This window comes from Ascaphus truei, chromosome 5 (assembly GCF_040206685.1).
Source record: "Ascaphus truei isolate aAscTru1 chromosome 5, aAscTru1.hap1, whole genome shotgun sequence".
Taxonomy (NCBI): Eukaryota; Metazoa; Chordata; class Amphibia; order Anura; family Ascaphidae; genus Ascaphus; species Ascaphus truei.
Genome location: NC_134487.1, coordinates 8,694,630 through 8,717,360, shown reverse-complemented (window position 1 = coordinate 8,717,360; position 22,731 = coordinate 8,694,630). Strand labels below are relative to the sequence as shown.

Here is a 22,731-nt window from a genome sequence, read left to right as displayed (position 1 = left end):
GCTTGTTCTGCACAAGCTACAGAAAACATTAATACGATGTATTCATTGCCGGGCTTTTACACACTTTTCTAATGGTTCATACAAGTGCTTTTGTTTATGCATTAAAAATACACCAGGTAAACATAACTGGGCCGCAATAAACTACACGACGTCTTTTAGTGCCATTACTGAAATGAGAAGTTACAAATAATGGTGACTAATGGCCGGAGTGCTGGTGGTGCCTGGAGACCGCGACTTGGCAGTGGTATTCAGAGGCTTAATATTCCCCAAATTATTACACTGTGTTAAGATATTGGGTAGTTCAAAAAAAAGCTCCAATTTGTGGCGGTTTTGCGGAAAAGTGGCAAACTGGAATACTATGGTACAAAACACCACAGCATAAAATGAATAGGGTCTAAATGTGCTAATGACAAAGTAGAAATGTGCTCATTTTGACACTGCTAAATATTAGTCTGCCTTGATTAGCTTTTCACTATGATAATAAAGTCTGCATAATACATTCACCTTATAGATCAAGAATGAATAACTTGGCAGTAAATTAATTTAGGTGAAGTCCTCTATATGGACAGCTAACATTGTCTTATTCAAGCTTCCTATATACCTTTATACATTTCATAATTTCCCAATTTGGAGATCTATATGTATAACATTTTCCATTATAATGCTACACAGACTTCGGCTTTCTGGCTATTAAACAAAACTGAAGTTAGGCCACAAAATAATGAAAATGTCAGATAAGAGATTACACAATCGAGGACTTCCAGGATACTACAACCCTTTCTTTAAGGATCTCTGAACGCCAGTCCTTAAACCCCCCAAACAGCTCAGGTTTCCAGGATATCCCTGCTTCAGCACAGGTGGTTCAATCAGTCCCTGAAATCTCAGCACAGGTGGAGCCAAACTTACCGACCGGGTCTGTTTATGGGGGTCCATGCTTCTGCTTTATTAGATCTGTATGTATATATTTACTTGTAAAGAGCGCACAGTGTACTCCGGACTTTACAGAAAAAGGAAATTACAATACAATTGTACAGTGAGTCCTCGCTTTTCCGACACAATGCGTCCCGCAAACCCGCGTCGGATGTGGGACAGTCGGAAAAAGGGACCCATGTTAACCGGTGGCGGTTTCCATCGGATGCGCGAAAACCGCGGCAGATAAGGAGGTTTTTTTTACTGCATTATGCGCCGTTGGAAAACACAATCGACAGAAAGCAAAACGTCAGAAAACGAGGACTACCTGTATTGTAACAAACAAAATTCAACAATAGGAAAGGAAATCCTTTCTACAATCCAAGTCTAAATCAAATTTCAAGCACTCAGACATACAGTGTGATCACGAAAAGTACTATCCTGACACACTCAACGAGCTACAGTGAAAGTAAGAAATGTGAAACTCACCACTTCATCGGCAGTAAAGTCGATAAACCCAGGAAGAATCAGAAAATCACTGGAAAAGAAAAACAGAATATCTTTAATATATAAAAAGGGATGCCAGGGCAAAGATTGCTATCTGAATATTCATTTTTAAATTGCTAGCAACAAAATATACTTATCAGGAGCACACATTCCTAGACTGATTGTTAGAAGGGGGAGCGGAGCAGACTCACATTAACCTCTCCCCTACTACACGCAGCACTTATCACCTTAGCTCTAACTCCAAATTTAGTTTTAAGACTGTCTCATTTTAATCTCGTCTGTAACAGTTAAATACACCCATAATCCTATTATCTCTAACTGACCATAAAATGTCTGTAAATTGCATGTATAACCCTGTTTATTTAATGTAACCATATGTTATCATCATAACTCTGTGCCCCGGAAATACTTGAAAATGAGAGTTAACAAAGTATTATTTACAGGTAAAACATTTTAATAAACAAATAAAATCTTCTCGAATGCAGTTGGAGCAACACAGGTTAAAAATTACTTTTGATACTCCAAGATAATTATTTTGGGCTCTGGGTTGGAGTGCCTTCCTAAATACCGTTTTAATACCAACAGGTGAGCCAGTGTGTGCATTTTCTCTGATGTTTTTCACATTAGAAAATAAACGTGGACTTTTTGCTATAATGCCTTGGCAGGCGTGTGCAAACTTTTGGCGTTCCTCTGCCTGCTCTCCCCCACATACCTTTGTTCCGGCGTCAAATGACGCCGGGGGTCATGTGACGTTCCATCACCCTGCGGCGTCATTTGACGCCCGAAGCCAAGGTAAGTTAGAGGCCTGGCCTTTAATTTAATTGCCTTGGGGAAGAGCGCGGGGCCTCTGTAACCTCCCGCCCCGACCCCCCCCCCCCCCCAAAAACAAATCTTGCACCCCCCTGGCCAAGAGGATGTTGCAGGGCCATAATAGCTTTAGTTGTTGTTTGTTTTATACGGCATTAAGTGGCAATCACCGATCACCTGATTTTTGCACTGGTGGCGATTTATGCGTTTTATGTTCATTTTTACAATACATGGATGATTGATAAGCCACCAGAATAACGGTTTGCCAATGTCATGTTTTGGGAATACCCAGTAAATCTCAGTCACACATAAAGCAAGTGCAAATATAGGCTTTGAAATGAATGGATTATCCCTAAAATTTGTTTGGCCCGGGGAAACACTGCGCTTGGCCTTATTTACCAGGTATTACCCATAATACAGAATTGTTTAAAGCCCAATTAATATTCTAGGTTTCCTGAGAAAAACACTTCATTATATTGAGGTAGGTTAGCAATTATAAAAACTGCAAGCTCTAGTCATATACCGGTTAACTACCATTACTCCTGGCAAATAAAACACTGTTAGAAATACAATATTGGAATACTCTCCAGCCCAATTGAACTTAACGAGTTTGCTCATCAATATATAGCCAGCTTTGAACAAGTCACTAAGGGACAGATTCAATATACTCCGAAGCGGCCAATCACAAACTGCCATTGACAGAGTATACTGAATCAGCCCCTAAGTATACAGGACCAAATATCTACTGTAGCTTGCTCATGGATAGATCAACCTTAGGCTGCGGACATAGTGCCGCAGCCCTTGCGGAGACGCGAGGAGGCTGAGAGAAAGCGGGTGCTTTCCCTGGCCACAGTACTCGGGGCGTTCCTGGGGACGTTCCCAGTGATGTCACGGAGCTGGTTCGCCCTCAATGGGCGAACCGCTCACGTGACCGTCCTGTCGCGCGAGAAATCAGTTTTAACCGATTTCTCGTGCATCGCACGCCCCCTCCTACCTCCGCGCGCCATATGTACGCAAACACTGCCTTAAGCCTGTTTGCTCAGTGTGCGGATGCGTCCGTGTGGTCTGAGGTACCATGGACGCAGTCTTATCCACCTATGCTAGAACAAAGTTGTACAAGAAAAATGAAATAGCAGACAGGCAGCTAAAAGACTGATGTAACACCGCCATGATAAAGAAAATAGGTTAAAAAAGTAGGCGCAAGAGGATGGCCTTGTTTAGTTACTTGGTATGTGTTTCAGTACAGAATAAATTTGGTTTTGTTATTGTTCAAACAAACACATACTTTGCATATCATTTTCCGACGCTGCTAATGGGACTGTATCCAACTCCTTCATTCTCATAGCAAAAGTAAAATGTATACAATTATAAACTTACATTTTTAAGAGTGAACTCTACTAATTAAAAGATACTACTGATTTACATTAATAATGCAAAGTTGTTATTTAAATGATTCATTTTATATTGGAGCAGCTGCAAACAGATGTGCTGTAATGGCATTTTTGACTTGTAAGTAATGGAATGTTTTTAAAGAAGCGTCTCACTCAAAGTTATCCAAGGTCCCCCACAATGTAAATATACAGGTAGTGCTAGATGACAGTGACCTGTGTGTAAGCCAATGTTCTGCCGAGAGTTCATACTCTGTGGCCTTAACAGTAGGGGTGAGCAATGAGGTGGGGAGGGTAGTGATGTAGTGTTGACTCCTGAATTGCTTTGCTGGGTATATTAACTCATAGGTGCATATGAAAATATGCTAGTAGCAATATGACATGAACCACAATGTATATAGTACCCCAATATTGTGGTGTTTATCTTTACCAAGGCCTGGAATTGTGTTGTGTGTTGACATAAGTGATCACTGATTCGTTAGCTACAAATTACATCTGAATGCAAAGGAAATAAGAAAACTGATTTAAAAGACAAAAACAATTAACATGAACAATCTCAAGAAGAGAGTCGAAAAAAGACTTCAGTTTCCTTAAACTGCATGGGGACACTTATGAAGAATGCATGAGACTGTAGTGGAAAGCGCTGAAGTGGGAGGACTCGTGCCCCCCCCTTCCCCCAAAAAACTTTAATCGAACACACACACCGTACCATTTTTTCCAAGTCCCTCCATGACAGTGCAGACAATGAGGTTTTATGCCCCTCCTACAGAAGGGCAGGAGCACCTTTTGCCAAAACTTTAAAAAAAACCTTCATCCCGAGACACCCAGTTATGTTAAGCCCAGCTGCATAGGCTTTCCAAAAAGTCTATTACGTCATGGAGCATAAACAAACCTAAGTAAAAACATCCGGAAAGGGAAATTGTGCACTGCCATGGACTGACTCAGAGAAAGAAAAATGATGGTAAGAAATGTATTTCTTTATCGTCCCCCATGACTGTGTACACGATGTGGATGTCCCAAATCTGCCCATTATTTAGGGTGGGCAGTATCTAAAATGATTGCTTGCAGCACCTTCCTTCCAAATCTATCCTCTTTGGAGGCCGATACACCCAACTCGTAATGTCGAACGAACACGCAAGAAGATCACGTAGTTGCCTTGCATATAACATCAGATGATGAGCAATTTGTCGGCCCCAGAGGTTGCTATGGCTCTTGTGGCATGTGCCATAAACATCTGGAATGTCCGACAGTGTTTATCTGTGTAGGCTTGTTGGATACATAGCTTAATCAATCTTGCAATGAAAAAAAAACAGCATAACCATTTGTTTCCAAAAGAAAAAAGTACAAACAATTTGTCTACTTTTCTGTAATCCTGTGACTAAAAACATGAGACAAAGTTCTTACTGCATCCAAACAATGGAAACGCGCCTCCTTCCTGTTGGAAAAAATTAAGGGATGATGATGTCCTGATTCATATGAAAACTAGAAGATACTTTAGGGCGTAAATGTGGTACTGGAGGCATGACCATGTTATACTGTGGACCCTGAAATATGGCGCCCTACAGCACAAGGCCTGCAACTCCCCAAACCTTCTAGCCAAGGTGATAGTTGTAAGGAACACAGACTTTAGAATAAGCCACTTATCCGATAGCTGATGCAAGGGTTCAAATGTAGCTGACAGTTTCCAGGATGTTTATGTCCCAGGCAGGGACTAGAGGACGAAATCAGAGGCCTCAATTTCTCTACTGACCTGAGGAACCAAACAAACAATCTCTCTCTCACTTTCTAATGGGATATCGAAAGAAAAAAAAACACAGGGCTGTAACTTGAATAGAGTATTAAGGCGAAGACACCGGTCATATCCTCTTTGTAAAGACTCGAAAATATCTGGGAGTCTTGGGTTTTTTTTTACTGGGGGAAAAAAAATTCTACCAGACATTTTAAATACCATCTCTCAATCTCCATGCTGTCAAGGCAAAGAAAGCCTTGGATGCCTTAGTGGGCCCAATGTAACTAGATCAACGAGACGTCGTTTCCTTGGGTTATCTATGGACATTTTCATCAAGCTCGCACACCATGGTCTTCTTGGTTAAAATGGGGCTAGAATGATGGCCTCTGATCTTTGTTAGAAACATCTGAAGCATAGGCACAGGGGACAAATATACACCAGTGGGATATCCCACCAAATATACATTTCTGTATATGGTCGTCTTCTGGTCAGAGAATTTTGTGAGCAAAACATTGGGCGTTTTGCATTTGCCCTTTTTGCCATAAGGTCCGTCGTATTTGGCAGCCATTTCGAGACCATGTGATTGAAAATATAATTTTTTTAGAGACCATTCTTCTGGATGGAATCTGATAGCTTAAGAAATCCACAGACATATTCGATTTCCCTGCGATATGCTGAGCTTTGATATCTGGAATAAAAAGCTCCACCCAAGTCAGGATTCTTGAGACTTCTCCAAACGCTTTTGAACTCCTTGTACCGCCTTACTTGTTGAAGTAAGCCACTGCTGCAGCATTGTCTCAAATAATTTGAAGAGACGTTCCTTATAGGTGAGAAAAGAGTTATTGCCTTAAATATTGTTCTAATCTCCAAGACATTTATTGGGAGAGAGCTCTGTTCTAGACCTTTTTCCTTGGACAGAGGATTCTCGCAGGGCACCACATCCTTGAGAATTAGCATCGGGGACCCGAGTCTTCAATGTCACAATTGTTAGATCCCTGCCACTTCTGAGATTCCGGAGACTTTCCCACCATCTTAAAAAGTTTCCAGAATGAGACCAGATACATTAATCTGCTGGGAATAATTTTGCAGATTCTTGTCACAAGCTTTAAACAAATTGGTTTGAAGCGGAAGAGATGAAACAGCCCGCAGCACTGTTTCCATGGCTGAAGTGAATAGGTGTAGCAACCTTGTACACGGGCCAGTGGCAGTCGCAGCCTTTTCGCTGCTGTATTAATCTTGAGCTTTTCCGGGGCAAGAATACCGTGCCTATTTCTGTACCGAATGACATTCCCAGGAACTGCAGCCTACATGAAGGGTGTAGGGAGCTTTTCTAGCTAGAATTGTGGTGTGTACAAAAAAAGGTTTCCACATGCAAAAGAATGAGCTTAGAATACCAGATTGTCCAGATCAGACGAGAAATAACTGCTGGGACTTCGGTAAACGTCCTTCGAGTGGTGGCTTGCCCAAAAGGAAGCGCAGCAAACAGATTTTTCCAAGTGCTAATTTGTTATACAGAATTTGTAATCCTTCTGATGGGAAGGCCTGATAGGAATATGCAGGTATGCGACCTTCAGATCGACTGATGCTATGATGCTCGGTCATCTCCATCCTGAAGTGTATGGAGTATGAATCTTAGCGATTCCATCCTGAAAGACTTTACCTTTAAAAACGGATTGCCATGCTTCAGGTCCAAGAAAGGACAGAATCCCCCGGAGGCATTGGGGACCATAAAAACATTGGCATAAATCTCCCTCCTTTCTTGGTCCCGAAGAATTAGTTGAATAACTTTCTGGCACATTTGATGAATGGCTCCTAACAATGTAAACCTCTTGCTCTGCTGTCTGGGAACTCAATACCAAGAATCGGTTTCTTTGTGGGATTCCAACATGAACACAGTCATCCATGACGATTTGTAATACCAATAAATCTGTCATATTGGCCCACTGATCTCAGAAAAAAAGCGAGATTCTTCCTCGGACCTGTGACAATCTCAGGGACGGACCTGTTGACCTTTACAAAGAAGTTCTTAGGAAAGGATCTACTAGTTTCAGGCTTGTTTCTTTCTCCACTGACCTATATGAAAAATTATTTTATGTGATATGCCCCTCCAGAGGCTATAGCAATGACAGCATACAGCACTTCTTCAAAAAGTGTCATCGGGGAGTGAGACCAGTTTATTCTTTGAGGAAGCATCAGTGGCCAATGATCTCAGCCACAGGAATCTTCGTGCTGAGTCCACCAGCGCAGTGGATATGGCCATAAAGCTAATGACATCAAATGAAGCATCACACAAAATCGACAGCTTCTTTAGCAGGAAAAACCAACCTTGAGGACCTTCTGGCGGTTGACTCCAGCATCCAACTGCTCTATTTTATCCATCCACATCTTCATGGGACGAGCCATACAGGCTATGGAGATCATTGGCTTATAGGCTGCTCCAATAGTGGAGTATTGCTTCTTAAACGCTCCATCCTATCCATGGGATCCTGGAAGGAACCATCCCCAAATATAATTGTGGTTAGTCACCCAATTCTACCTACAGCAGGATTTACCTTGAGTGGATTATCCCACGGCTTCGTATCTTGAATAGAAAAAGGACACATCCTTTCAAAATCTTTATCAGGATGCTGCCATTCATGATTGATGTCTGACGATTCGGATGAGAAATGACCTTACTTTTCTTTGCTGATCCAAGAAGGCAATCCACGGTGTTAGGAACTTGTTTGACATTGTCAATGTCCATGGCCTGGGGTCATCTATTTAAATAGTTTAACTACAGGGTCTACATTAAAGTTCCCTGGCACTTCCTCGATTTCTCCCTCTGCCACGGATGAGGATTTCCCAAAGTCAAAGTATGTAGCGCCGTGTGTAGCAGAATCCCCCAAAGATCTGGATCCGGTGGGGTACACATTTCACTTCCATTCTAGCAGTTTCATAAGTTTCTATGACTGAAGATACTAACGAAATAAAATAAAGATTAATCTGAGGGGTTTCTTCAAACAATACTTTTCAGAGTCAGGACAAGCATTATTGGAATAATTGCTAGGTCACTTTCTTTCACACAAAGAAGGGGGGCGGCGATTGCAGAGGCCCTGCACTCTTCCTCACGGCATTTAAATTAAGTGCCGGGGAAAGCGTGAGGGCTCTGTAGTGTCTCCTACCTTGTCTTCGGCGACGCATCGCCATGGCAATGCGGCATCAAATGACACCTCGGGGTCACGTGACCCCCGCGCGTCTGATGCCTGATTTTAGGTAGTGTGTCGGGGGAGGGCGCAGTGCACAAAGTTTGCACACCCCTGACATAAAGCAACGCAATACTTTGTTTTGGCCATAACCTTCCTAGGCTTTGTGACCATAGGTTCAAGACGCTCCAGCCTCTATCTTATGATCAGGTGAATCAATAGGTGCTGACAGAGCAGCAGGAAGCAGCAGTGTACTCCAACAAATACTGAACACACAAAAAAAAAAGGGGGGGACTGGATCCCCTGGTACCTTATATACTCATCAGATAGGCACCTGTAATTGACTGCTACAAACAGGTATTAGGAGGTAGAATAGACAGTTGGTTTGCAGGCAGATTGAGATCAGGTTGGTTTTGCCGCAGTCAGTGGGGCAATTTACCATTATGCTTCCTCCGTTTATCAGCTGTGAACGCGGCTCCAGGACAAGGAACAAGGTAGGACGGCTGTATGAGTGGCACGAGAAGAGCACCTAAGAGGGACATCTACCCCGAATGCAGGTAGGACAAAAAAAATAATGGTGTCTCAGGAAGGAGCCATTATAAAAGTTGACAAGAGGTGGTCCTACCCCGCAGTAGGAAGGGCATAAAACCCAATTGTGTGCACAGTCATGGGGGAGTATAGAAAAATATATCTATATCATCCTCTTCAGCACTTGTCAATCCACGGCTGGATAAAGGCCTCCCCAATGATCTTCCAGGTGCTGCGGTTACAAGCCTCTTTACCATGTTGCTTCAACAAATTTTCTGATTTTATCCTCCAATCTTACTTTGGTTATCTTCCTCATTTAATTTCCCTTTGAACCCAGTCAAGTACCAATTTCTTCTTGGGTTATGTCCAGCACACGGCCATATTAATTTCTTCAACCTTGTGATGTCACAGATGTTTGTTTGCTCTTAAACCCATTTAATTCTTTTTACGGTCTCTTCAGGCAATACCCAGCAAACACCTCTCTCTACTTCGAGTTGTCTGGAGCTTCTGAATTATCCACACATTTAAGTTCCAAGATTCCCATCCATATATGAGCACAGGCAGAATAAATTGGTCAAAAACTTTCCTCGAGGCACACAGAGGTTCCCCTGAAAGATTGTCTGGTTGCTTTGAAATGCGCTTCATCCCATCTTCATTTCCCCAATTAATTTCATTCAAAAGGTTCCCATCTGTTGTTACTTGCCAGACAAGGTAGAGACAGCCTTCAACCTTTTATAGTTTTATTGCATTATTTTGATCTTTGCAGAGTTGACAGATTTCTTGATCACTACTTTGGTCTTGCCGAGATTCATATGGTGGCTCACTTTGTTACTTGCTTCGGCGAGTTCTCAGTATTTGTTGCTGAATGTCTTTTGGACATGTGGTAAAATAACAATGTAATCTCAAATCGCCAGTGACTAGTATTCACTATTGATATAGAATATGAATGTAAAAAAAGAACAAGATATAGATTATATATATACATATATATATATATACACACACACACACACACACCTCAAGCCCGTTATAGCCCGATCTACTACAACGCGGATCCGCATATAATGCAGTCTTAGTGTGGTTTCCGATTTATAAACATCTCCAAGGGTTTTTATTTTAATAACATTCAATGCTTTATTGACTTACCCGGCATCTGCAGCTCTCTCCTCTCCCTGCTTTCAATTTGACTTTCGAGCGCAGAGGAGGGTCACATGACCCTTCTCTGACCAATAACAGCCCAACAGTGAATACATTTTCTATAATACACATGCAGGAGTCGAACCCATGACCCTTCATATGCTAGTAGCAATTCTCTAGCTGCTACACCACAGGGTTGGTGTGATAAATATAACTCTATAAACAAACTTAACATCTATTGGATTGCATTGTGCAGTAGATGTTAAGTGTGTTTATAAAGTCAGAATGGCCACAGAGAGCAGAAAGGGCAGGAGAGACAGAAAACCTGGACCGATGTGAAAACCTAGCACAGATCGAGCAAAATCCTTACAACTATTCCCCGAGAGCTCTTATTATACTATGTGCTGCCCATGTGTTTAGCATTGTTCAAGTTCTGTACTTTGTGCTTTTTTTGCTCTAACCATACATTAAATTCATATATTTTGGCATATTCGCTTTCACATTTTCTTTCCACTTGTCAGTGCCAGGAACAACCCCCCCCCCCCTTTTTTTTTCTCCTAAAAATGTGACAAGATTCAGTGCTTCTATTTCATTGCAAACACAAATGGGACTGTAATCTTAAGAGGTACCAAACTACATTTTATATAAAATTTCCATAGTGCTAACACAGGGGCAACCAACATGTCAGGTTTTAATGATATGTCCGCTTCAGCACAGGTGGCTGTGCTGAAGCAGGGATATCCTTAAACCGGGCCTGCTGGTGGCCCTTGAGGACTGGAGTTGGCCACCCCTGTGCCAACAATACAGGCATACCCCGCATTAACGTACGCAATGGGACCGGAGCATGTATGTAAAGCGAAAATATACTTAAAGTGAAGCACTACTTTTTTCCACTTATTGATGCATGTACTGTACTGCAATCATCATATATGTGCATAACTGATGTAAATAACGCATGTGTAACAGGCTCTATAGTCTCCCCACTTGCGCACAGCTTCGGTACAGGTAGGGAGCCGGTATTGCTGTTCAGGACGTGCTGACAAGCGCATGCGTGAGCTGCCGTTTGCCTATTGGGCGATATGTACTTACTCGCGAGTGTACTTAAAGTGAGTGTACTTAAAGCGGGGTATGCCTGTACTCAATGATTTTACATTTGGCAATTAAAACCAGCATGAAAGGCGGAGATACACAAAGGTGTTATTAAGCAAGAGCCAATCAGAATCCTTCTCAGGGTAACATTAAACTGTGAAGAAAAAAAGACAGCGCACGACCTCTCCATGTAAAATTGTACAAATATAATTATGAATGATAAAGTGGTATAATATGCACGTATAGAAAGGACAAATTAGTTGGACAGGGCATGTTTAGGGTACAGTTATCACTCGGGTGGTTAAACAAATCAGTCTGACGAGTATCACAGCTGTTCCCACGGTCCTCCACTCCAGTCACTGCAAAGATTCTTTACACAGGCTGGATAAGGCTCCGGTAAAGACACTCAATCCTGGAACTCGTCTGCTTCATTGTAGAATCACAGGCGCACAGTCCCTTTAATGCGTCCATGTACAGGTTCAGCAATGCAAAGGAACAATTCACTGCTACCCCATTAAACAACTGTCTCTGGGGGAGACCCACAATATGAGCTCCGGCTCCACGACGCCACTTGCAGCACACTGACGTCACAGGATCGCGCTGTACCGACGACTGACCTGCGCTGACTCAGATACAAGGCTGAAGGCTAACCGGATACGCCTCAGTATACCGGGGGAATATACTTGCCAATAGTCCGTTCAAACTCATACGCGTTTCGTTAGATAAACTAACTTCATCAGGGAGCCTTATTCAGCCTGTGTAAAGAATCTTTGCAGTGACTGGAGTAGAGGACCGTGGGAACCGCTGATACTCACCAGACTAATTTGTTTTACCACTAGAGCGGTAACATGTACCCTAAACATGCCCTGTCCAACTAATTTCTCCTTGCTGTACTTGTATATTATACCACTATCATTCCTAATTATATTTGTACAATTTTACACTATGAGAGGTCGTGCTCTGTCAATCTTTCTTCAAATGTGATCTTTATGGTGTTGAGCCATCAATACAGACAAGCAGCAGCCCATCTCCTCTTCACTTTAAAAGGTTAAGAAGTATTTTTCCTTTTGGTGCACTTATGTGGTTATATCACTGTTTTTTGTAAATGTATTATATTTAAGCACTGGTCACATTAACACAAGACACTTGTACAATTTGTGTGCAGTTATTTTTCCATGTTATAACATTAAACTGGTCTGGAAATGTGCCGGCCTAGAACATCTTTTGGCTTTCAAGAATTCTGCTGAACTGCAATTCTGTGTTCTAGTTTCCAAAAATAGATGGCTCTTTGAACACCTTTACCGAGTAGTCAGAGAGAAAAACCACTTGAATTGTATTAGGCCCATACGGTTTTACAAGTTGTGACCTGCTAAGTGCATATAAATGGGCCCCAAAAGTTGGTAAATGCTTTAAGTTCAGCAGTGAAAGGTACAAGTTCCTTTATCAGTCACAATCAAAATGAGATATTGGCACACCAGAAGCCCTATTGACGTATCGGTAAACTGTAAACTTTTTTTCCCCATGGGGATGATTGAGACTCTCCATTTCATTCTCAGTCATTGGTTGGCAGTCGCACCCATGAGATGACCACGGCCGCGCTTATAGTCCTGGCAACGTCGCATCAAAAAAAGTTTACTTAAGTCATCGCGTGCGCCTATAGTAGGCGCGACGGCTTGGTCACGATTGCTGGAAGTCAATGAAAATTGATTTATCGGCGACCACCACGTGACATCAGCGGGCACGTGAGAGGTTCAACCAATGAGGACGAACTGCTCGCGGCCACGCCCACGGCATCTCTTGCCTCCTGCACTATAGGCAAAAAACGCTGCTACAACGGTGACGGATGATGTCACAACGTCACCGTCGCCAGGACAATAAGCGCGGCCTAATGACATAGATGCCGGAGGCCCGGTGGCAGTTTGGGTGACACTAAACCTGTATAAAATGCATGAAGTGCACATGGTGAATGGCAACTCTGACTAGAGCTGGATAGAAGGCCAAAAGGTTTTTCCATCCTGTACTAAAGTGGAAGCCATGAAGGATGATCAGATTTTGTTTCAGATTTCATAATGCGAGGAAGAGCACCACGGTCAGTAAAAAAAGAAAGAAAGTGCCATTTTGCAGTTGTAAAAGCTTCTGTGTGACCAAAGATACTATGGAAGATATCCATTAAAGTGCAATACTCTCAGTTACACATTAACTGCCATTCAAGTCAACAGCAGTTAACACGCAATCACGGCTAACGCACTTTAATGTATCTCACCCTATGTCTGGGATTCCTTTCACAAATTCTACCGTCTCGGCTGTACATGTGTGTGTGTGTGCAGAAAGATCAATCATTACTTATGCGTCTCAGATGAGGGTGCTTTGCTATTCCTCTCCAAGGTTACGGGCTCGTCGTCTATTTTTCCTGAGGGGCCAGATCTGAAAAACAATGTATGAGAGTAGGAGGGCCAGAATTGTATTGAAATTTAATTTGTTATATATATCTTAATATATAAAATCAAAGGTTGGTACTAGCTGCGGTGAATGTGATTGGTCCGTGGCCAGCACGACTGTCATTGCCCAAGAGGTACGCCCCACTGTGACACACACCGCCCATACGACTGTCATTGGCCAAAACTTTCACTGACACACACCTACTTCACTGTCACACACTTGCACTGACAGCATACCCCCAAAGAAGCCCTGCAGAGTCATTGGTAAGTTCATCTCGCACTCTCACCCCTGTGTTTAGACACACACACACACACACACACACACACACACACACACACACACACACACACACACACACACACACACACCAATGCCCTGCAGAGTCCTTGGTAAGTTCATCTGACACTCTCACCCCTGTGTGCACACACACACACTTTACATATGCCCACTTTCCAATGGCCACTGTCATCCCATCATACACACACAACACACAGATGACATTTTTATATATGCCCACATGCCCACTTTAACATTCCCCTTTTTGTATATAAACACTTTACATATGCCCACTTTCCAATGGCCACTTTTAAATGCACCACTTTGAAATGCACCACTTTCAAATTCCCCTGCACACACACACACACTTTACATATGCCCACTTTCCAATGGCCACTGTCATCCCATCATACACACACAACACACACTTTACATTTTTATATATGCCCACATGCCCACTTTAACATTCCCACTTTCCAATGCACCACTTTCAAATTCCCCTTCCTACATATTCATATGTCCACTTTAACATTCCCCTTTTTGTATATGAACACTTTACATATGCCCACTTTCCAATGGCCACTTTAAAATGCAGCACTTTCTAATTCCCCTTCCTACAATGCCCACTTTCTAACTTTCTCCATCCTGTGTAAACACTTCAAATCATAACCGCCAGCTTTACCTACGCACTTACTGTCATCCCATCATACACACACAACACACACACTTTACATATTTCTATATGCACACATGGCCACTTTAACATTGCCCTTTTTGTATATGATACACACAGCACAGACTTTACATATTAATATGCCCACTTTCTCACTTTCTCCATCACTTTATCACTTTCTCCATCCTGTGTAAACACTTTAAATCATAACCGCCAGCTTAACCTACGCACTTTTTATAAAATGGCAGCACCAGCAACTCACATGTGCGCTCCGCACATTACCTTGATCCGCTCAACTACTACATTATTCTGTACTTCCCGCATTAAATCATCACCGCTACCTTTAAAATGCCTTTCAAATGGCCGCACACCAACACTGGAACACTCTACCACTTCACTTTCTATCATAACCGCCACCTTTACCTACGCACTTAATTCTTATATTGGTTTTTAAAATGGCAGCAACAGCAAGTGACATGTGCGCTCCGCACATTACCTACGCACTTACCAATACTTTTATAAAATGGCCGCTGCCCGCAACACCAAATCACATGTGCTCCGGTCAACTAATACAATATTCAGTACTTGCCGCATTCAATAATCAACGCTACCTTTACCTCAAATGCCCGCAACACCCTACTCACACTGGAACACTGTACCACTTCATGCCGCAACACCAACTCACATGTGCTCCGGTCAAGTAATAAAATATTCACTACATTACCTACATGCCGCAACACCAACTCACATGTGCTACGGTCAACTAAGAAAATATTCACTACTTGCCGCATTCAATTATCACCGATACCTTTACCTACTTTACCTACTCAACTCTCCCCCTCCCCGCTCCAAATCACCTCTCCCCCCCCCCCAAATCACCTCTCCCCGCTCCAAATCACCTCTCCCCGCTCCAAATCACCTCTCCCCCCTCCCCGCTCCAAATCACCTCTCCCCCCTCCCCGCTCCAAATCACCTCTCCCCCTCCCCGCTCCAAATCACCTCTCCCCCTCCCCGCTCCAAATCACCTCTCCCCCTCCCCAGCGGCATCACCTCTCCCCCCTCCAAATCACCTCCCCCCTCCCCAGCGGCATCACCTCTCCCCCCCCCCGGCGGGGGAACAGGCAGCTGCCACGCGGCGCGTAAGATGGCGGACCCCCTTCCTCCCTCGCGGCGCCGAGTCAGACGATGGCGGCGCACGGAAGTACAGGTAGGTGTCGCTCCCCCACCTCCGGCGCCAAACGGAACTGAGAAAGGGCGCATCAACTGAGACGTGTGTGTGTGTGTGTGTGTGTGTGTGTGTGTGTGTCTCACTGTCCCCCCCTCCTGTCCACTGACCCACCCTCCTGTCCACTGCCCCCCACTCCTGTCCACTGTCCCCCCCTCCTGTCCACTGGCCCCCCACTCCTGTCCACTGCCCCCCCTCCTGTCCACTGCCCCCCCCTCCTGTCCACTGCCCCCCCTCCTGTCCACTGCCCCCCCCCTCCTGTCCACTGCCCCCCCCCCTCCTGTCCACTGCCCCCCCTCCTGTCCACTGCCCCCCCTCCTGTCCACTGCCCCCCCCCTCCTGTCCACTGCCCCCCCCTCCTGTCCACTGCCCCACCTCCTGTCCACCGGCCCCCCCCTCCTGTCCACCGCCCCCCCCCTCCTGTCCACCGCCCCCCCCTCCTGTCCACCGCCCCCCCTTCCTGTCCACCGCCCCCCCTCCTGTCCACCTCCCCCCCCTCCTGTCCACCTCCCCCCCCTCCTGTCCACCTCCCCCCCCTCCTGTCCACCACTGCCCCCCCTCTCCTGTCCACCACTGCCCCCCCTCCTGTCCACTGCCCCCCCTTCCTGTCCACTGCCCCCTCCTGTCCACCTCCCCCCCCTCCCCCTCTCCTGTCCACTGCCCCCCCTCCTGTCCACTGTCCGTCCCTCCTGTCCACTGTCCCCCCCTCCTGTCTACTGTCCGTCCCCCCCTCCTTTCCACTGTCCGTCCCTCCTGTCCACTGTCCCCCCATCCTGTCCACTGTCCGTCCGTCCCCTCCTGTCCACTGTCCGTCCCCACACCCTCCTGTCCACTGTTCACCCCCCCCCCCCCCTCCTGTCCACTGTTCGTCCCTCCCCTCTGGGGAACACGGAGAGAGAAGGGAGCGGGAAATTTTACTCACGGGCAACGCCAGGTCTCTCTCCCCCTCGCCGCTACAACTCACCTCTCTCCCTCCCCGCCGCCGCTCCAACTGGAACAGATGGCGGCGCCCGGAAGGACCCCCTTCCTCCCTCGCGGCGCCCAGTGAGAAGATGGCGGTGCCCGGAACTACAGGTACGTGTCGCGTGTGTCGCTCCCCCACTTCCCCCCCTCCCCCCCACTTCTCCCCCCCTCACCCCCCCCTCCCCACCTACCCCCCACCTCCCAGAGCACGCTCTCTATGGCTCAACATCCCCGAGGAGCAGGAGGAGGGCGGCAGGGACTTAATGCTGCTAGGTGAGGAAATGCAGGGGGAGGAATCCATGCCTTTGAGGCGCCCCCCCTGCCTTTGACGCCCCCCCCCTGCCTTTGACGCCACCCCCCCTGCCTTTGACGCCCCCCTCCCCTCTCCCTTTGACGCCCCCCCCTCCCTTTGATGCCCCCCCCTCCCTTTGACGCCCCCCCCCTCCCTTTGACGCCCCCCCCCTCCCTTTGACGCCCCCCCCCGCCTTTGACGCCCCCCCCCTGCCTTTGACGCCCCCCCCCCTGCCTTTGACGCCCCCCCCCTGCCTTTGACGCCCCCCCCCCTGCCTTTGACGCCCCCCCCCCCCCCTGCCTTTGACGCACGCCCCCCCCCTGCCTTTGACGCCTCCCCTCCCCTGACTCCCCTCCCTGGTACTCCCCTCCCTGGTGCTCCCCTCCCCGGCGCTCCACTCACATCACCTCCCACACACTGACTGACACACACACACGCTGACTGACGCACGCACACTAAATGACGCGCGCACACACACTGACTGACACACACACTGACTGACACACACACACTGACTCACACACTGACACTGACTCACACACACACACACTAACTGACGCGCGCACACACACACACACACACACTGACTGACACACACACTGACTGACACACACACACCGACTGACACACACACACCGACTGACACACACACACTGACTGCCGCACGCGCACACACACTGACTGACTGCCGCACGCACACACTGACTGACGCGCACACAAACCCTGACTGACGCACACACGCACGCACACACTGACTGAGGCACACACACACGCACACACTGACTGTGTGTGCGTCAGTCAGTCTGTGTGTGTTTGTGTTTCTGCCTCCGACTCACTGACGCGTGCGCAAACACACAGTGACTGACGCACACACGCTACATGAAGCTGTAAAGGAGGGAGGGAGGGGGGGGGGACTGGATTGATGTGAATGGGGGACAAACAGAGAGAGGGGGGAGGAGGGAGAGAGGAACGGGAACATTACATCCCGGGCAACGCCGGGTCGCTCAGCTAGTATATAATATACTTCAATAAAAGAATAACAGTGTGACTGTTTGAAGTGTGCATCATATTCTCATTATATTTACTATTTCATATACAGCTTTCTCCCATTGGGACTCACAGCGATTCATAATGACAATATAGCTGCTGCACGCAGAATTTTAAAGGCACAGTCCCCACCATGATCAGTTTTCAATCTATGTAAGGTGCTCAAGTCACAGGGAAATAAAGTGACTTACCCAAGGTCACAAGGAGCTGGCACTGATATTTGAACAAGGCTTCCCTGCGTCACAGTTAGGCCGCGCTTATAGTGCCGGCGACAGCAACGTCGCGTCAAAACAAATGCATTGACTCCGTCACGTGCCCTTATAGTAGGCGCGATGCTTGGACGTCATCGCTGGAAGTCATTTCAATTTGATTTTTCCAGCGACGGAAGCGTGACGTCAGCGTCACTGTCACCGGCTCTATAAGCGCAGCCTTAGTAGAATTGTTTTCAGTCAGCACCTTTTTAACACCACTCCTAGCTCATATCTTAGGCGAGTAGCGAGTTTCAGTGTAACATTTTTACTTTAACTGCTTAAGAAACTTGATATTAGAATTAGCTGGAGCAGATTTGGCACATTAGCAGCAAGTTAAATAGTCCTGTATTGCAAAAGTTTGCGACGATATATTGTAAATTATTCAAGAAAAACTTATTTTCAGTGTTTAATGCTTAATGCATAAAAGTTCTCTGTATTCTATAAATGCACCCATTGTATTTTACATTGTTTACAGTATATACCTATATTGGTAATTGGTGCATAGAGGTCCCCCAACTCCCGTCCTCAAGGACCATAAACAGTGCAGGATTTAAGGATAGCCCAATCATTGTGACTGAACCACCTGTGCTCTGGCAGGGGTATCCGTAAAACCTGCCCTGTTAGTGGTCCCTGAGGGCTGGAGTTGGGGACCTGTGCCCGGGCAGGTAAAAGACTAAAATAATGATATACTGCGAGTGACCAATGTAAAAAAGAAATATGGGACTAATAAAAATGTATAGCAATGGGAATATTGTACGACATTTAGCCGCTAGCATAATAAGCAGTAATTTGCACATTAATCTATTTAACGCTACGTTATTATGTAAATAGATTATTAAAGCACACTTCAATACTGGGTTTTCTTGGTGCGTAGCACGTTAGAAAAAGTTCAAAATATATAAATAGAAAGAAAAAAAAAAACTTGCATATTGTTCCATGTTTCACTGAAATTCAGTAGAAATATTGTTTGTTTTTCTACCAGCCGCAGAAAATGCAAACAATACAAATTGCACATATTTTTTTGCCAAGCGGTTGTAGTGATCCAAAGTCATTTGAAGTGATTCTGTACCAGCGTGAGAAAGCTGCATTTACAGTACTGAACAAAAATGGTAAGGAAAAATACAGTGTAGCCCTGCAACAGACCTCAGAGGACGCCATTTTTAAATGAAAAAGTGTATTGGTTTATTGTATTTTATTTTTACAATAAATGATATGGCAAACTAGTCTATGGTAGTCATTTGCAATGCTTTAGAAGAAAAAGCCAACCAAATTAATTAGTGTTGCATGCAAAGACCATTCATCAGAACAGGTGTTATGTTTATGAACACCAAAACCCCCCTATGCAGAACAGGGAATTCAACCCCATCTGCAAAAGTAATCTTCCCACTTCAAACAAATACAGGTCATAAAAAGCTGTGCACACAACACATACAAAAAGAGTTCACCCTCCATTATTCCCATTAGAGTGTAAGCTGTTCTGAATACACACCCTTTTCCCTACTGCAGTGATTTCCAACCTTTTTTGTTTGGAGGAACCCTTGAAGTATTTCTAAAAATCTCGGGGAACCCCTATCTGGCTGACACATATTAGGTTCGACAGGGATCAGTCACAACATTTCACACCTCACGAGCCCCCTCTATTTCCCACCCTCTATCCATGTATTTCTCTCCCATCCGTCTGACTAACTCTCCCCCCTCCCGCCTCGCATGTATTTATCCCTTGCGTCTCACTCTTACTCCCTCTTTTCCTCACTCACTCCCTCCTGCCCCCCTCTCTTCTCTCACTCGCCCCTACCTTCCGTCAATTACCCCACTCTCCACGGAACCCTGGTTGGGAATCACTGTCTTACTGTATAAAGGTGATAAACTGTTCTATTTCCTTACCAAGTGACGTGGGCTTTAGGCCTTTCACCTCCCTATATCTCGCCATGGGAAATATATGGTGGCATTTTCCAAACAATAATTTGATAGAGTTTATAGATTTTTTTTTTACTGTTCAAAAAAACAACATGCTTCACAAAATAGTGCAATTCAATACAGCATCAACCAATAAAAGGCCAAAAAAAAGTCTATTATTGTTTGCCTGACCCATAAACACACTTTCAATTAGTGTTCTAAGTGACTGCAGTTCATTTGTGGAGCCAATATCTACTTCTCATTATAACCTTGATTTAATGAAGGGAAATAGTTTAGAGTAATCATTATATTGATATTCATCTTGGGTGTTAGATCAAAGTGATAAAAGAGACATAGACACACAGACACACAGACACACAGACACACACACACACACACACACACACACACACACACACACACACACGCGTTATTTATAGTTTCATAATGCGAAAGTTCTCGTAATTAAAATGCTCAACACAATTACCGGTAAGTTGATCAAATTCTACTCGTTAAAATATGCATTTACACTACAGAAATACTTACTTGCCTATGGTGCTTCAATAAAGAATTGGCATTTTATACTGGAGGCATTGTACCCAAGCGCAGTGCCATTGTACCCGAGCGCAGTGCCATTATACATGTGACTTTACTTGTGGAGCCTGTCAAAGTGCCTGGTCAGTTACAAGGCACTATTTATATTGTGTTTACTTTCAGAGGCGCCTGCATAATGGTGCTATGCACTGAGGCACCTGGATAATGGTGCTATGCACTCGGAGAGTTAAAGATCCCGCGGTCAAAGAATGTATGGAAAAAAAGCAAACAATTTACAGTTCTTTCTTTCTGGCAGCAAATGCAACATCTGCAAGTAGCCTTGACACTCCCCAGCAGCCCATCTTCAGCCAAAACACTCTCTGCAATCATGTTTTCATTAAAGTGCTTCATTTTTGTCTTATCATGGTACACTTATGCAGAATTAAGAGGTTACATTTTATTCCAAATTACACAAACCCAGATTTGCTGCAGCTGTAAAGGTAATTAAACCTGAAGAGAGGGGGTGGGGACATCCCCTTCAATGCCGAGAAAAGCCCCTTTGCTGTAATGTGTAAAAAACATTGAGGGAAAAGGAGACAATCACAATAACTCAAGTCTTCTAAAGACTCAATAAAGTTCCAACCATGCAGCTCAATATATGTTATGGTACAAGATTAAACCAGCAGTCCCACATTTTGTACAGGCAGGGAACTAGGGTGAATTGGGCCTCAGGATAGGGTTGCCAGGTGCCCGGTTTTGAACCGGACAGCCCGATATTTTGCCCCTGTGTCCGGTATAATACATACATGTCCGGTATTACCGCTCTCTAAACGCAGGGTGGATGCAAGGGGGGGGGGGGGGCGTTAGCTGGTCAGAGCAGTTGCCCTCATGCCCGGCTCTCCCCTGCTACAGGGGTCTCTCTCCCTATCTGTCCCAGACCGAGGTGTCTGAAGCGCGCCGGGTCCTCTGACGTCAGCGCCGGAAGTCAGCTGGACTTCCGATGCACGCATGAGAGGGAGGCCCGGCGTACGTCAGCCTCAGATACCTCGGCGTGGGACAGACAGAGAGAAGCCTGCAGCAGGGGAGAGCCAGGCATGGAGGCAACTGCTCTGACCAGCCGTTGGCCCCTCCGCATCCACTGTCCTACCCTAACCCCCCCACTGCGCAGCCACCAGCCCCCCTCTGACACCATCCCCAAGTTAAGTCTGAATTTTATTGGGGAGGTGGGGGTATTTTGTATATGTATTGGGGATGTGGGGGTATATTTTGTATATAGGAGTGGCTCAGTGAGTAAAGACACTGGCATTGAGAGTTTAATTCCCGGTGTCGGCTCCTTGGGCAAGTCACTATCTCCCTGTGCCTCAGGCACCAAAAACATAGATTGTAAGCTCCACAGGGCAGGGACTGTGCCTGCAAAAGGTCTCTGTAAAGCGCTGCGTAAAACTAGCAGCGCTATACAGGAACATGCTATTATATTATATTTTATATGTATATGGGGGACGTGGGAGTATTTTTTATATGTATTCGGGGGACATGGGGGATTTTTTTTTATATGTATATGGGGGGCGTGGGGGTATTTTTTATATGTATTCGGGGGACATGGGGGATTTTTTTTAATATGTATATGGGGGGCGTGGGGGTATTTTTTATATGTATTCGGGGGACATGGGGGATTTTTTTTAATATGTATATGGGGGGCGTGGGGGTATTTTTTATATGTATTCGGGGGACATGGGGGATTTTTTTTTATATGTATATGGGGGCGTGGGGGGATTTTTTATATGTATTCGGGGAGCATGGAGGTTGCATCTTTTACCATTGTGTCCAGTATTTTTGGACAAGCCACCTAGCAACCCTTC

The 22,731-nt window shown here is 45.3% G+C and overlaps 1 protein-coding gene across 10 annotated transcripts in view; it reads right to left on the bottom strand.

Annotated features, from left to right (window-relative positions):
• The window catches only part of IMPDH1 (inosine monophosphate dehydrogenase 1), a 166,588-nt gene that overhangs the window by 44,051 nt on the left and 99,806 nt on the right, over positions 1-22,731 (bottom strand). For 5 of the 10 annotated variants that reach the window (XM_075599296.1, XM_075599299.1, XM_075599302.1 and 2 more), the window contains 2 exons: positions 13,620-13,700; positions 1,399-1,447 (listed from right to left, as the gene is read on the bottom strand). In XM_075599296.1, the coding sequence (XP_075455411.1) occupies positions 1,399-1,447; positions 13,620-13,700 (130 nt within the window). The remainder of the gene's footprint in view (positions 1-1,398; positions 1,448-13,619; positions 13,701-22,731) is intronic. The other 5 variants (XM_075599298.1, XM_075599300.1, XM_075599305.1 and 2 more) reach the window with 1 other exon arrangement.